This window comes from Tauraco erythrolophus, chromosome 8, assembly GCF_009769465.1.
Source record: "Tauraco erythrolophus isolate bTauEry1 chromosome 8, bTauEry1.pri, whole genome shotgun sequence".
NCBI lineage: Eukaryota > Metazoa > Chordata > Aves > Musophagiformes > Musophagidae > Tauraco > Tauraco erythrolophus.
In genome coordinates, this window is record NC_141472.1 from 18,610,524 (window position 1) to 18,626,306 (window position 15,783).

Sequence of the window (15,783 nt, forward strand, 5' to 3'; positions counted from 1 at the left end):
ATTGCATTTCTAAATCTAATTCTTCTCCATCATGGCTTTAAACAGTTCTTTGAACAGCTTTTTTTTTTGAGATAAGCATATTGCTTGATAAAAGAGCATATTTTTTGACATATGGTGTTTGCTTATCCAGCATGTTGATGGTAGCCTACTGTAATTTACCAAATATTTTTACTGTCTTCTAAGTGTTCACCACCTATCTCTTTAAAGTGCCTGATATACCAAAGAGGCCTGTTCCAGAAGAAAGAAAGCCCGTTCCTGTCCCTAAAAAAGAAGCTCCAACAGCCAAAGGTATTTCTACTGCCATAGTAAGAAACAAGAAACAAACAAATTGTCTTTCATTATATTATTTTTCATGTTTTCTTGAATATATTTATGAATTTACTCTGTATGTGGCTTTGGGTTTGCGTTATCTGCATACGCACTATTTGATTTAGTGTTATCTCCATAATTTCTTTTTTTCGTTTGTGCTCTAGCTTGGCTTACAGTTTGCATTTGTCTCAGTTTAGCCCTTCTCTTTTCCTAACCATCGTGTGTTTGTTTGTATTTAGGTTGTGTAGCTTTTGCAGACAAGGGTAGGGTGTTTTTATTTCAATAGAGTGCCATGAAAAGTGATAGTGCAAAAATGTTAACATTGGAATTTTATACTGCGTCGTAGTGTCTTTTCCATATAGTCCATTGTATGTCCAAAAGGTTGTACATTGTACTGTGTTGCAGTGCCCAGCTCCTTGTCCAGAAGCTATCTTTTATAAAGCAATCTTAGATTACTGAAATTTGCATAAGGGGTCCAAAAGCTAAAGCTCTCTCACTTTGACAATGTTTTCCAAAGTGCCTGAAGTCCCTAAGAAACCTGTTCCAGAAAAGAAAGTTGCTGTTGCTAAAAAGGAGGTGCCCCCCCCAGTAAAAGGTACAGCATCTTTTGAATGTCGACTTTAACCAGTCCTGTACTATTGCACTGCTTTCCTAACTACTGTTCACCTCTCAGTATAAGCACATGATAAATACAGTCTTTGTGTGTTGTGTTGTATGTTGGTCATCTAAGACAAACTCAAAAGCTTTAGAAAGATTACTTAAACAAATTTTAATACCTTTAAAGTTCCTGAAGTGCCTAAAAAACCTGTGCCTGAAGAAAAAGTACACATTCCTGTTCCCAAAGAAGAACCTCCACCTGCCAAAGGTATACTTAGTGATGGAGCGTACATGTACCTGTTGGATATCTTTTTTGTTGTTGTTGTTGTTAGCCTGTATGTAAAGATGTTTATGTTAGAAATTGATTTTTTATGTATAATTCTCTTTGTGTATATAACAGTTTTTAAGGTCAGATAACATACTTGAGCAGCTCTTTCTTCAGTTAAGAAATCAGTCTTAAAACACTTCATAGGCTTCCAGAGACTGATTTGATTTTTTTTTTCCCCAACTATGTGTTGCTCTTGTCTCATACCTTTCTATGTCAAGTGTTTGAATATGTTATGTAGTGTGTCTTGATATTCTTATAAATGGATTAATGAAATTCTATAATACTCCAATAATCTTTGAAACACAGAATTCAATTATCTTACATTTTATCTTTTTTAAGTGCCAGAGATGCCTAAGAGAGCTCCCTCAGAGAAAAAAATTGCTGTTCCGAAAAGAGAGGAGGCTCCACCATCTAAAGGTACACTTAAATAAACAATCTTTTCTTGTTATCTTAAGCATCTTGTTTATGTCCAATTTTGGTTTTGATTGTTAAGGGAATCTGGTTTTAATTTACTTCAGTTACATCATCTATGTATCTTTTGTGTCAGTTTTGTGGATAATTGTGCTATAGATACAATCTTAAAACATCTGTAATTTTAGTTACTTAATATTATTACAATTTGTATCTCTGAAGTGCCAGAAGTACCTAAGAAACCAGCTCCAGAAGAAAAAATACCACATGTTGCTAAAGTAGAAGCTCCACCTGCAAAAGGTACAATATTGTTTACTGTTATATAGTCTATTTTAGTCTTTAGAACACTGCATTTGTCTCAGCTTGCTCACTATTGTGTTTTGTAAGAAAAATATGTCCATCTTTTTGAATTATACATTTCTGTTATGTGATGCTTTTGCCAGTTTTACACTTTATAGGTCCTAAAACCAAATACTTTTTTTAAGTGCCTGCAGTTCCTAAGAAACCTGTCCCTAAAGAAGTCTCTCCTGCTGTTCCTAAAAAAATTGAGGCTCCTCCAGCCAAAGGTATGCTTTCCAGTAAAATGAAAGAATATGCTGTTTCTCAGTTTCTGTTTATATGTTCTGTATTGTTATCAGTCATTGATTTGTGCTTCCCCTGTGAGTTCTACTGTTCTGATTTAGTGACAATGAATCATTACAGTATGTTGTATGTGTTGCGCAATACTTCTAAAAATATTATTTCTAAATATTGAGTCTCTGTTATGTGTTATGCTTTATGTGCTCAGTACCCTTCCTTTCTTTGGAAACTTAAATTTAGCATTACTTTCACAATGGAATTAGAAAAGAATGCATATAATATCATTATCTTTCAAAGTGCCTGAAGTGCAGAAGAAAGCCACTTTTGAAGAAAGAGTACTTATTACAGAAGAAAGAATATCTGTTGCCACTACAGAGGAAATCTCACCACCTGAAGGTACACTATAAACAGACAAACAGACAACAGTGAGAAACTTGTGATTTGTCTACAAGTCTGTTATTCTAAGACCAAGATCAAAATACACAAAAATTTTGAGTTACTTATTTTGTATGAGTTTTGTGTTGAACATTTTATAGAATTACAGGCAGCTAAGAACCTCCTGAATGCCATTTACCATTTCAATCTTAAATGCCAGGATCCCACCCCATTGACATAAATGAAAACTCTACCACTGAATATAATGATCTTCAGAGCAGGCTCTCATGAAATCATAGTAAGAAGTATGGATGTAGAGTGTTGAGATTAGCTTCCACTAATTAGGACTGTAACCATCTATTTGTCATACTCCTTGCAAAGCTCTTTGTGACCCTGCAGATAACAACACTATTTCTCTCTGCAGTGTTAGCTCCTCATTAGCTCTTTTAGTTCACATTCTCATACTCAGAGAAGGTTGAGATCAGTTGTTTTAAGTTAGCATAATTCCACAAAATATCTGCTTCAAGATAGCTGAAATCAACATTTTTACATCCCATTAATAACTAGCCAGTCAAGACAATTTACATATTCTATTAAAAAAGTGTAAATGAGTTTTTAAAACAGTTATGGAAGTAATCTAAAATATGAACATGCAAATATATATTCACACGGTTACGTGCAGTGTTAATTTCTGTTTGTCTCCTGCAAATTAACCATTTACCCCAGAACAAGTTGATGTTCTTGCTCATACAGTCACATTTGTAGATGTGCACATGCCAGACTTTCAATTCTTGACCTACCCTTCTTGTCTTCTTCCTGTCCTTACTTTAATGTAGCTGGATCAAGGAGCAACCTCCAACTCTTTGAGTGTTGTGTCCCCCCTGTCAGCTGTTGTGATGGGGAAGTTTGGGGAACCGAGGCATTCTGATGGACTGACAGTTGACCAGTGAAGGATATTTGAGAGATACAACAGTACACAATAGGGTACATGGGACATGGACAAAACACATCATTTAGAGCAAATCATACATATGTGTGTGCACAGCACTTTCTGTATTGTATGCATATCTGTTATTGTCATGTAGAACTTGTAAGAATTGGTCTTCATCTTCTCCATCCATTGATCTGTTCCTCATTCCCTCCCTCCTTTTATCCATCCATCCATCCATCAGAAATACTAAACCAAATAATTTTCTTTAAAGAAACAACAGTTGAAGAATGGGCTGAAGAAGAAATGGAGGAAGTGTCTATTTCCATTCAGAGAGAAGAGGTTTCTGAAGGTATGACCACAATTCAAGAACACGAGGCACATCTACTCTATTCATAAAAAAAAAATCTACTACTGTAAAAATATGTTTCATAACTTATAAACTTTAATTCTAAGAATGTCTACAGTTTCTATTAATTGCTTTTGAAAAGTGTAGTAGTTAAACCTGTTTTGATACAGTGAAAATAATTAGGTGTCTCTTGGATGTTGAGAATTATCAACCCTTCTTTTTTTTACAAAAATTCTCTGTTGGAAGTTCCTCTTCCTTCAGGTTGCCTGGATGAAGTGAACGTCCTTCAGAATATCATGATGCATTCTGGTTCCTCAGGCCATTTCTATGTAGAACGACTAAACTGTTGCCACCTGAGAGTTTTTTGGTGGTAACATAATGCTGTGAAGGACAGTAACATACTGTTTGCCTCAATTTCCATTACAAGTGACACCACAGAAAGTATTTTCAAGGGATGGTTTTATCAAGGAATTTTCTTGATAGTTGGGAGAGAGACTGTCAAAGTGAACAAATTCCAACATTAGTGAACTAGTGGAGAGAGGAATGGAAAGTACTGATCTAGTACTTCAAATACTGAACATTTTTAAATTCCACAGAAATGCAAGATGAGAGCTCAATCTCAGTTTCATTTGAGTTGCTTGGAGTTTTTACCTTGGCTTCAGAGGGAGTAGAACGATTTGAATGTAGATTCTGTAGATTCTTCTGAATGTAGATTCTTGGTTTACAAATATTTTGTTGCTTGCCAGAACTGTAAGGACAGTAATAGGAGTCAAATACTTAAACTCAATGATTTTTTTATTTTACTCTTTTTAAGTGTCTGAAGAAGAGTCTTACTACATAGAGGAGAGGGTGACTGTTCCTAAAAGAGAGGAAGCCCCCCCCACTAAAGGTATACATTCTTGTCATTACAAAATATTGGTTGTTTCATCATTCTGAGTGTTATGTTGCCACTATTTGTTTATCTCCATGTGTTTTCATATTAAGAAAATGTGCGCATGTTATAGTGATACTACTCCTCTTGTAAGACTATGTATTGTAATCTTTTAAAGTGCCTGAGAAGCATAGGAGAGTTGTCCCAGAACCTAAAGTTCCAGCTGTCCCTAAGGAAGCTCCAGGAGTTAAAGGTATAAGCCAGTTCTTCATCTGGGTGATCTGTCTTCAAGGGGATTATGTTTGTCTTACTATCTTGTTTGTCGTATGTGTTGACATGGGTAGTGTCTGCTTCCAGTGATAAATGGTTGTCTCATATTCCATCTTGTACTATGAAAAGTGTTGTTTGTGTTAACTCAGTTGAACACGTTGTGATGTAGTAGACAATTACAAATATTATAACTTAATATCTCCCTCATCTTCCTTCTCATCTTACTTATTTTTCTAAAGTTCCTGAAGTTCATAAGAAAGCAGTTCCTAAAGAGAAGGCACCTGTTCCTGTGCCTAAAAAGATGAAGGCTCCACCAGCAAGAGGTATATCAGTGGTTTGTTCCTGTTGCAAAAAATGCTTTATCTGCTGCATGGAGTCTTTAACATATATGCATGTTGATAAAAAATTTATCTATCTCATATATCAAATTTCTTCAACATTGAACATCTACTTATGTCCATTTGTCTACAATGTGGTCCATGTCCTGTGTCATCTTGATGAGATTTATGTGTTATTTGGTCTTTTGTCTTATGCCTGTTGGTGAAATCAATCAAATATTCTAAAGTGGCACAATCTTTTTTAAGAACCTGCAGAAGAACGAGTGCCCACTTTTGAGACAGAAGTTGAAAAACCTCCATCAACCAAAGGTAAACAAACTGAGAATATTATTATCATGGACATTTTTTTGTTTGGCCTTGCAGTGTTTGTGTTTAGGCATTTTACTTAAATAAATTTTTGTTTGTTAGTATCTGTAACCTCTGTCTTGATCTCCCCTTTCTTTTGACTGTTTACTGATCTTTGTGTTATGGCTGTAAAGTACACTCTTCTGCAGTGTTTAATTTTTGTTGCTGTTGAAGTTTACTTAGCATTTTCTTTTTAAAAAAGTCAGATTAAGTAGAAACAACTTAAATATGTCTGCATTCCAAATATTGCAATTAAATATTCTTACACTTACTCTTTTTAAGTGACTGAAGCGCGCAGGAAAATTATCACAGAAGAAAAAGTCGCAGTTGTTAAAAAAGGGGAGGCTCCACCAAAAAGAGGTATATAAATTTTCAGAGCTACACAAGAGAAGTCTTGTTTCAGAATATGACTTATATTTATGTCTAATTGTCTAACACAAGCTGTAATGTTCAGTGTTTGCTGTCTTTTTTTATTTGACTTGAGGAGATGTCAAATTTGCATTCATGTTTCGTCATCTGATTATGTTGATAAACTGTGATTAATTCAAAATCTTTTAAAATAAAGTTGTTTGTTTGTTTGTTTGTTTAAAAATGCCAGCAGTGCCCAAGAAGCCTGTGCCGGAAGAGAAAGTTCTTGTTCCAATTCCACAGCAAGTGGCAGCTCCACCAGCTAAAGGTATACAAGTTTTTTGAAAGTAAAGAAGGCTTCTAAATATCAGATGTCCATGTGTATCATACTCATCATCTGCCTGGTTAATCAAATCCCAGTGTCTCCTGACTTGATTATAAATGAAAAGGTCCTTTGTCTTCTCCCTTGCAAAAGAATGCATAAGGTGACAGAGAACAGTCACACACCTGCATTCCTTCCATTTTCTATCCACTATTTAACTTCATTGATCACTTTGGCTGCTTAAGAGCTTTGGAAAACTGAAAGAAGACATTTACTCAGTGAAGAAGTTAAATAAATATGAGAACATTTAGAAAAAACTATCAATGTTTTATAATATTGTCAATGTTCAGTGAAGGATTTGAAATTTACAAATGTGTCACAGAATCACAGAATCACAGGATGTTAGGGATTGGAAGGGACCTCAAAGGATCATCTAGTCCAATCCCCCTGCTGGAGCAGGACCACCTAGATCAGATCACACAAGAACACATCCAGGCGGGTTTTGAACATCTCCAGAGAAGGAGACTCCACAACCTCTCTGGGCAGCCTGTTCCAGTGTTCTGTTACCCTTACTGGGAAGAAGTTCTTCCTCATGTTTAAGCGGAACTTCCTATGTTCCAGCTTATATCCATTTCCCCTTGTGCTATCATTGGACGCCACTGAGAAGAACCTGGCTCCATCCTCATGACAGTCACCCTTTACATATTTATAAACATTAATGAGGTCCCCCCTCATTAATGTGTTTCAGTGATTTTTCTTGTGTTTGAAAAGTGATTTTGTTGTGTATCCTGTATGTGTAGTGTTCTGTAGTTTAGTTACATTTCTGAAAAGCCTAGAGGCAAATTATTTACATCTTACTTTTCTTTCAATCATTCCATCTTACTTCATGATGCGTGAATATGCTGTTTGTTTTTTGATGTGTTTTGGTCTATAAATCTATTATTGTAGTATTATATGTATTATTTTAGTAGATATTATTTTAATATTTAACTATATTTCTGCTCTTACTAAAATTGCATGATGTTTCGAAGTGTCTAATTTATCTGGGAAATTTATTTCTGGAATCCCCTAAACTAGTAGTCTTCAAAATTCTTAATGCATATCTCGTTACTATGCATTAAAACTTCAGTTGGTCATTTTCTCTGTTAATTTAAGTGTCTTTATGTTTGTATGTCTGGTGTCATTGTTGTGTTTATTATAAGTATCTTTGCTATGTAAATGTGTACTTTTTCTCCATAATTGTTTGTCCATAATTCTTTTGTATGAACTTCAGAAAGTGTGTGATTTCTTTTGGAGTTTAGTATTCTTACAATTACTATCTTTAAAGTGCCAGAAGCACTGAAGAAAACTGCCAGAGAAGAAAGAGTATCCATTGCTGTTCCAAAAAGAAAAGCGTCTCCAACACCACAAGGTACTCCTGCCCATGGATTAATCTGTGAACAACCTGTCCTCATGCAATACAACCAGAGCTTCAAACCTGTTAATCTGGCACCTTTCTTTAAGTTCTAATGTTAGAATCATTTAGGCTGGAAAAGGCCTTTAAGATCATTGGGTCCAACCGCTAACTTAACACTACCGAGTCTACTGCTATGTTCCACCATAATCCCAAGGGAACCTTAACAGAGTCTTTCAGAAACACTAGAGACATATTTTTCCCAATTACTCTGGGTGTGGGACATGTCAGGAAATAACTAGTTTTCTAAGAAACCCCAAACGGGATATTTATTATTCTATATGATATTGCACCAGAGAAAAATATTGATGTTAGACTCTGTCTTTGAAGTACCAGCAGAAGAAGAACACTGGGCTGTGTCAGAGGAAGTATCCATTTCTCTTCACACAGAAAAGGAGATTTCATACACAGGTATGAATTAATTAAAAAGATTCTATGTCCAAATTTACATCTTATCATCTACTTGGAAAAAAAAACCCACAAAAGCAAACATAAAAAACCCACAAACAAACAAAAAATCCCCAAAGAAACAAAAAAACCAACCCAAAACACAGTTTCATGTCCTATGCAGATCACCAGTTTATTCTGAAAGTGAAGCTTGTAGAAAATCACAGGACAGTATTCCATTCTCACAAAAGGCTTAAATCTTCCTCCTGGCTTACTGCTGTTGTCATAGTGGAAGCACAACCATTTCACCAGGTCTTCCTTTGCAAATATTGCCACCTGTCTGACCTTTGAGAGGAAACAGGGCTGCCTTTTCCTTCATTTATATTAACATGCTTTCCTCTTCCGAAAAGAAAGCCTGTCCTTTCCTATCCCGTGACAGCAACTCTTCACCTAAATCTGAAGATCAAAGAAAAAATCTTTACCTCTGCCTAAGTGTTAAGACACTTAGCAAAATCCCACATATTGGACCTGCCTGCTCAAGGGCTTTGAATAAAGCCCACAACTTTGAGAAAAAAATCATTGCTCTATCACTTTTGGAGGAAATCTATTGACTTGTGAAAAATGAGCCACAAGATAGCTCATACTTACTACTTTCAGATCTACTGCTGTTGATAAACAGCATTATCATATTCATATCATGACAGATTAATACAATCACATCAATATGAAGTTAAATAATCTATATAGTCTCTGTATTGGATAATAATGGAGGGGACAGGCAGATCATGAGTACTCAGAGGAGGATGAAAGAGGATCTTTGATTGGCTTTCTGTAAGGCAGGGTAATGCTGGCTGATCTGGAAAAAAAAAAAGGGTCAAAGCAAAAGGGCATTAAATGCAACAGTTCACACATGGGATACCAAATAGAGGTGTTGTAGTTAGGACAAAAGAATATGAAGGAACTTGAGCTTCCTGGAAAGGGCACTCATGCACAATGCAGTTTTTGTTATCAAATCAACCAAAATTACCAGTTCAAATCAGTTTTAGTTTAAAATTTCAAATGCAGATGTATCTGGCACTTACAGTTAAATCATACGATCTTACAATCAAGCAGGGCTCTGCCAGAAAATATTTAAAGAGCTGGTCAGTCTTCGCATTGCCCCAAAAATAACACCCACTTAGCAAGCATCAGGACTGCGGCAGCCACTCATCTATACTCACTGTAGCTTGCCATGAAGAAAGCATGCAGAAATTCTCAAACCTGTCACTGACAGAATGGATTCTATCTCTTAAGAAGATCAAAAATGACATCCAATTTGTTAAGAAAATGCCAAAATTATTCTCTAACTTGGCAAGTCTAGTAGTCTCCCTGACGTTAAAATGCTAGGGTAATTTTTCTGTGCAGTTTCCAGTTATATTGGTCAAAAACTTCACAAGACACCTGCCTCAGAAGACAAGACTCATGTAATGCTGTTCTGAAAAAAGAGAATATACTGCTTAAACATAGCATGAATTCTTTCCTGACTAAATCTTAAAACCTGAACATAATCGGATCTTAATCTTTTGGAAATTTTCCTGCTTTTATAGGGAATGGTTCCTTGCCAAGTCTGAACAAACAAGCCACTTTGTAAAGCAATCAACAGAAGAGGAAAAATGCCTTCCTCACTGAGCAATTAGGGTTTTTTTTGCCTTTAATTAGACCAGAGCTCTTATCCATTGTCAGTCACTTACGAAGGTTTTACAAAGGCTTCCTCATCTTCATCTTGAGTTTTCTATGCAAATCTTTTGTTACCAGTGATTGAGAACTCTTGATCTATTACCAAGGTAGTTCAAAGTGTCACTGCTGTGGAGAGAGGCTGCCATGGAGGACAGTGGGATTTAGTGATTTTGTAATTGCTTGAATTTGGATTTTGAGCTAACTTCACTGCTGTCAGCATTGGACGAAGCAGGAATCATATCAGTTGCTTATATTGGGATCCTGAAATGTTTGTTGTTCCTTAATTGAATAGCAGCCTAATATTTTCCAGAATTACATGTCCAGTGTCAATAAGCACACTTGTCTTTTACATATCAGACATGTATTTGTAAGATATCTTTTTGTGTTTCTTGCCAAGAATATTTTATTTTAAACCACAGTTTTAAAAATTCTTAAATGTAAATGTACTGTATCTTTTAAGTGCCTGATGTACCAGAGAGGGCTATCATTGAGAAAGAGTACCAATTTATCCTCCTAAAAAAATGGCAAGACCACCAGCCAAAGGTATACTGGATAAAGTATTGAAATATGGTATAAATGTTTCTTTGTGTCTTATATGTTCCATGTACAGTGACTACTGATTGTTTTGTAGGAATGTTCTTCCTTTGGTTTAATTCTATTTGACGATGCTTTGTGATCCTTATTATTATAAGATCTATTTGCTAAATTTAAGATTCTTTTAATTGATATCTTTTTAAGTGCCTGAAGTACGCAAGACAGTTGTCCGAAAAGAGGAAGTGTATGTTGAAGTTCCTCAGTATGAAGAGGAAGAAGAGATTCCAAAATATGAAGAGGAAGAAGCCATCAGATATGAGCAGGAAGTAATCCATTACAAGGAGGAAGTCCACCATTATGAAGAAGTTAGTCACTATGAGGAGGAAGTTCCTCAATACGAAGAGGAAGAAGTCACTCGTTATGAAGAAGAAGCTGCTTATTACGAAGAGGAAGTTCCTGAATATGAGGAGGAAGAGTCAGAAGTTCCCCAGTATGAGAGGAGGCTCCCCCACCAGTTAGAGGTATACTTTAATTTTAGGATTTGTGTGAGAAAAAGTAGTATCTTTTCATTCCATTAATGTACCAAAGTTTTGTTTTAATATGTTCCAGTGTGCTTTACAGTGTGCCTTTGCAAGATGTTTAATGATTAATATATAGAGTAGAAAATGTGTGATGACTGTATGTCTCCTCTTTGCTACTAACTCTATAAATTTAAATGTTCCCTGTCATACATGTTTATTCCTCTTTCATGTGAAGTCTGTATAACCCACTAAGAAAATTTAACTGATCTTTATGTCTCCCCACCTGGGGTCCAGTTTTGCTATAAGACTGTGCTTGGAATACTTAAAATGTTTATAAGAATTCTGCCATCACAGACAAAAAATATGTTTATCAAGACAATAGGCAAGGTACTCGAAAATAAGTAATTTAGAAACGCAAGTCACATTGGTTTCCTCTCAGAAATCTTTGAAAACCCTATAGTTGTCGTTTATTTATTTCTTGAAGGGAATAATATATTTTCATTAAAAGCAAAGGTATGATGGTTCTATTAAATTGTCATACTTAAATACTCATAGTTTCAGGTGTTTTCCTTAGGAGTAATTTTTATGGGAATAGTGTAAATTTTCAACATTGTTAGTACAGGATGAACACACTATTCACTACTTAAAGAGGACAACTAGGTTATACCAAGATCTTGGTAATAAAGCCTTTCTACATTGTAATAGGAAGATATAGACTAACTATATCCAGTTTTCCAAAGTTACATAATCCTCTAAGAGTGCTTAAAAATTTATATTTTCCAGTCCTGATTGAAATAATTCTATAGTGTCTCTTCCCCAAAAGGTTCAGTATTTCTTTTGACTAATATATGAACAGCAAAAGTATATTTAGCATTGTTTGCACTAGAATTTTGACACATTGATTAGCACGTTTTTCCTAATAAACAAAAGGCCAGAATATACACTGCAAAAGCAAGGTTAATCCTGAACAGGAAGATTAATGACACCTAAAATTCCCTTTGACTCTATCATATTAATTAGATTTAATTCATATGTGCTTCCAACTTTCTTCAGTATGCTCAGAGCCAGTGGGATTACTCTCCTGTCATCATAAAACTTGTGTGGATATTTCTGGGTTTCGGAATACAAAAGACATTAAGATACGTTTTAGTTGAAACCTTTGCCTCACTACAGCTAAAGGAAAAATCTGTTGATTTCAGCAGAGTCAGGATTTTAATTTTCTTTATCTAAGTAAACCACTCATAAACATTGACATTACCCAACGAATTGCAATATAAACTACTGGGTACTTATCACGTGTCCATAGTTCTGTGTTTGGAAATTGATAAACTTCATGTGTTTGCTTTTTTACATGTTGAAAGCACTTGAAAATTTCTGAGGAAGAAAATGTAATCGGCAGTATATATTCAATACATATACAAAATTGGCTTATTCAACATGATCAGATGCAACCTGTTACTTGCCTGAGAAACATTAGGAACATAGCTCTAGGGGAAAATAAGGAGAAGTAGTAAACCCACTAAATATCTAATGCAGCAATTAGTTGTTTATTACAATGTTTGTAATAACATCCAAAAATTGGAGGAAAAAGTAAAATTGTATTTTGCAAGTTTCCCCACCATGACACTTCTTAATCTTATTTAACAGCTGATTCTAAAAAGTCAAACTCTGTCTTAACTCAATCTTTTGATCAGCAAATAAGCCCTTGAAGTTAAAAACATTTTTATTGATGACCTCAGTGGCTGAGCAAGGAGAAGGACATAAAAGCAGTTAATACAGTCTATTTGCTATTTTATTTTGTCTTACTGATCAAACTATATTAAACCATAGCTGTATGTTTTTCTATTTGTGATGCTTGCTTGTACTTTACGTTCTTGTTGTTTTAGAAGTAAATACCTAAAACATTAATGATATCTTTCAAGTGCCTGAAGTTCCCAAGAAGCCTGTTCCAGAGGAAAAAATACCTATTCTGAAGAAAAAAGAAGCTCCTCCAGCAAAAGGTATATATCATCTCTTTATGTTAGCAGACATTATATATCATCTCTTTATGTTAGCAGACATCCTCTGAATATGTAATTCACAATATTTTTCAGATGCCTTACTTGATCATTACTTTTTCCTGTTCTTTTTGGAGGGGGCTCTTCATATGAAACATTTACGCTGCTGTCTTTTTTCTTTTATTTCTGTTTTGAATAACTTGTGGATTATGTTTTAACCAAAATAATGTTTTTGAAGTGCCTGAGGTGCCGAAGAAACCTGTACCTGAAAAGAAAGTCCAAGTGCCGAAGAAGGAAGCTCCCCCAGCTAAAGGTATATGATCCTGTAATTAGCTGTGATCAGAAAGATCTTCTAGACTTCATTTATTTTCTCACTTGTGTTAAACACTAGGATAGTAAAAGGGTTGTTGCTCTTAAGAATAGTGGTTCTTTGCGTTTGTGTTCAATTGTTTAATGTCACTGGCTTGTACGTCATGGTGTTTTAGATTCTTATTACAAGCTTAATTTACAATAATATCTTACTAAGTTCCAGAAGTGACGAAGAAACCTGTGCCGGAAGAGAAAGTTCCTGTTCCTGTACCAAAAAAGAAAGAAGTTCCACCAGCCAAAGGTATATCAGCTCTTGACCGAGTATGTTAAAAAAAAAATAAAATTAAAAATTCGTCTTTCTTCACCTTTCCACTTTAATGTAACGTAGGGTGAAGAGAGTTTTCTTTTCTTGAAAGTTCTTCCTTGTCATTTCACTTTATTGATTAATATCATTGTTCTTTACCTTATGGTTCAAAAATGAAATTCTTAAACTACAATAATATCTTTAAAGTGCCTGAAGTACAAAAGAAACCTATACCAGAAGAGAAGTTACTTGTCCCAGTGCCTAAAAAAGTGGAAGAACCTCCACCAGCCAAAGGTACACCAGTTTCTGGTTCAACTGTGTCATTCTAGTTTTGTTTCTTCAGCTTTAGAAGACTGCAAGTAACAATCCCTTTCCTCTTACTAGTATGTTTGATACTGAACTTATGTTTGATCAGGACTCTGTATTGTGGCTGTTTCTGTTAGTCATGTGTGCTAGGCTTATTCTACACTTTGAAAATTTCTATGTTTGTGTCTTGTATTGTCTCTGTCTTTCGGATCTTAAATATCTAAATTATTTAAAATTACTTGCAGTTTCAAAACAGATGGTCCAAAAGATAAACACTGTACCTAAACAACCAGGCTTCCCCCTTAGCCTTACTATGCCAATTTGTAGTGCTGTAGACTGTATGTTTGTAAGTTGACATCTGTGTCTAAATCTGTGGATAAAACTAATGTTATCTTTCATACACAATTAAATTTTACCATATTCATGTAGTTATCTTAATATCAGTTATACAGTTATCATCTTACTATGTTTTATGTTACATTGAAAATGAGTTTCTTAAACAAAAATGTCTTTAAAGTGCCTGAAGTGCCCAAGAAAGTTCCAGAAAAGAAAGTACCTGTCCCTGTACATAAAAAGCCAGAACCTCCACCAGCCAAAGGTATCTATTCTTATAACTGAACATGTGGATGAAGCTTCTTATTGTTCCTGTACGTTTGTTATCAGAATTTAACTGAAGTGTCTTAGCAGTTTGTGACAAATATACTTGCTAATTCATACTCTTTAGCTTCTGTGTAAGTTGTCTCTCAGTTTCTCATGTTATGTCTAAGTTTTCTACAATTAAATACTATCTCTGAAGTGCCAGAAATACCAATATCACCCCCTGAAGAGGTACCTATTTTTGTTCCCGAAGAAGAAGAGGAAGAGGAAGCTGTTCCAGACATACCAGCAAAAGGTACATCATTCCTTCTTGAAAATTATCAGAGAGCTTTGTTCATTTCATTAAAAGATCTTCATCTCTATTGATTGTTTTAAGCTGAATGTAAACCTTAATTATCTTTCTGAGGGGAGTTTTCTTCATCTTATTAGTCTTTGTGACTTTGTTCCGTGGTTTTAGTAGTTTTGATGTGCTAAAAGTAATTGAAAATTTCTTATCAAAATGATATCTTTAAAGTGCCAGAGATGCCCAAGAGACCTGTCTCAGAAGAAAAAGTACCTGTTGCAGTTCCTAAAGTAAAGAAAATTCCACCTGCTAAAGGTATATCACATTGTGGTGTATGCAGATAATTCCTCTCCCTTACATTTTAATATTTCAGTAGAACCTGATTTTAAAAATCAATTTATACTCATCCTTGGTTCTAGCACCCTGTTGCTCCCCTGTAGTGAGCAGTGCTAGGTCTTAACCAGGGCTTGACTGTCATGAACAGTTATTGCTCATTGTTCAGTTATTGTTATTGACTTCAGTGGGCTGAGAATCAGATCTTGAATGATCTACTTGTTTTCCATTTTAAGTGACTGCTGTGAATGAAATAATTCATTTTGATATCATTGTTCAGAATTAAAATTTAAATTAATATAAATTTTGTTTAAGCAAAATATCTGAAATAATATTTTATGGGCCTTTACCTGGAAATTCTTCGATTCAGGGAGATCATTCTGACATGTACCTTGAGAATATGTTAAAATATTAAGTCTTTTAGCTAAACTCATCTAAAAATAAAATCAAATCACAACTGATCATTCAAATAACCAGAAGATACACCCTAAATGTGAAATTCAAAGTGGAGGCAGACTATTGTAGAGGCCACCCTTTGGTGCCAAGCAAATTCTACCTCAGCAGCCAAGTTTTTTAGAAAAAAATTGAAAAGCAGACACTGGAAGTTTTTTTATGTGTAAAATTAGATGGTATAATCTTCTACAACCTCTCTTTTGTGATGTATCTTGCTAAT

At 34.9% G+C, this 15,783-nt stretch overlaps 1 protein-coding gene across 1 annotated transcript in view; it reads left to right on the forward strand.

Moving 5' to 3' along the window:
* The window catches only part of LOC104379289 (titin-like), a 129,879-nt gene that overhangs the window by 97,027 nt on the left and 17,069 nt on the right, over positions 1–15,783 (forward strand). The window contains 25 exon segments of the mRNA XM_086615890.1: positions 208–288; positions 827–904; positions 1,574–1,651; positions 2,131–2,211; positions 2,522–2,620; positions 3,802–3,879; positions 4,691–4,765; positions 4,926–5,000; positions 5,257–5,340; positions 5,602–5,664; positions 5,983–6,060; positions 6,299–6,376; positions 7,704–7,781; positions 8,154–8,234; positions 10,387–10,413; positions 10,416–10,469; positions 10,665–10,952; positions 10,955–10,981; positions 12,904–12,981; positions 13,217–13,291; positions 13,505–13,588; positions 13,799–13,885; positions 14,415–14,495; positions 14,694–14,789; positions 15,009–15,092. Of these exon segments, the coding sequence (XP_086472016.1) occupies positions 208–288; positions 827–904; positions 1,574–1,651; positions 2,131–2,211; positions 2,522–2,620; positions 3,802–3,879; positions 4,691–4,765; positions 4,926–5,000; positions 5,257–5,340; positions 5,602–5,664; positions 5,983–6,060; positions 6,299–6,376; positions 7,704–7,781; positions 8,154–8,234; positions 10,387–10,413; positions 10,416–10,469; positions 10,665–10,952; positions 10,955–10,981; positions 12,904–12,981; positions 13,217–13,291; positions 13,505–13,588; positions 13,799–13,885; positions 14,415–14,495; positions 14,694–14,789; positions 15,009–15,092 (2,088 nt within the window).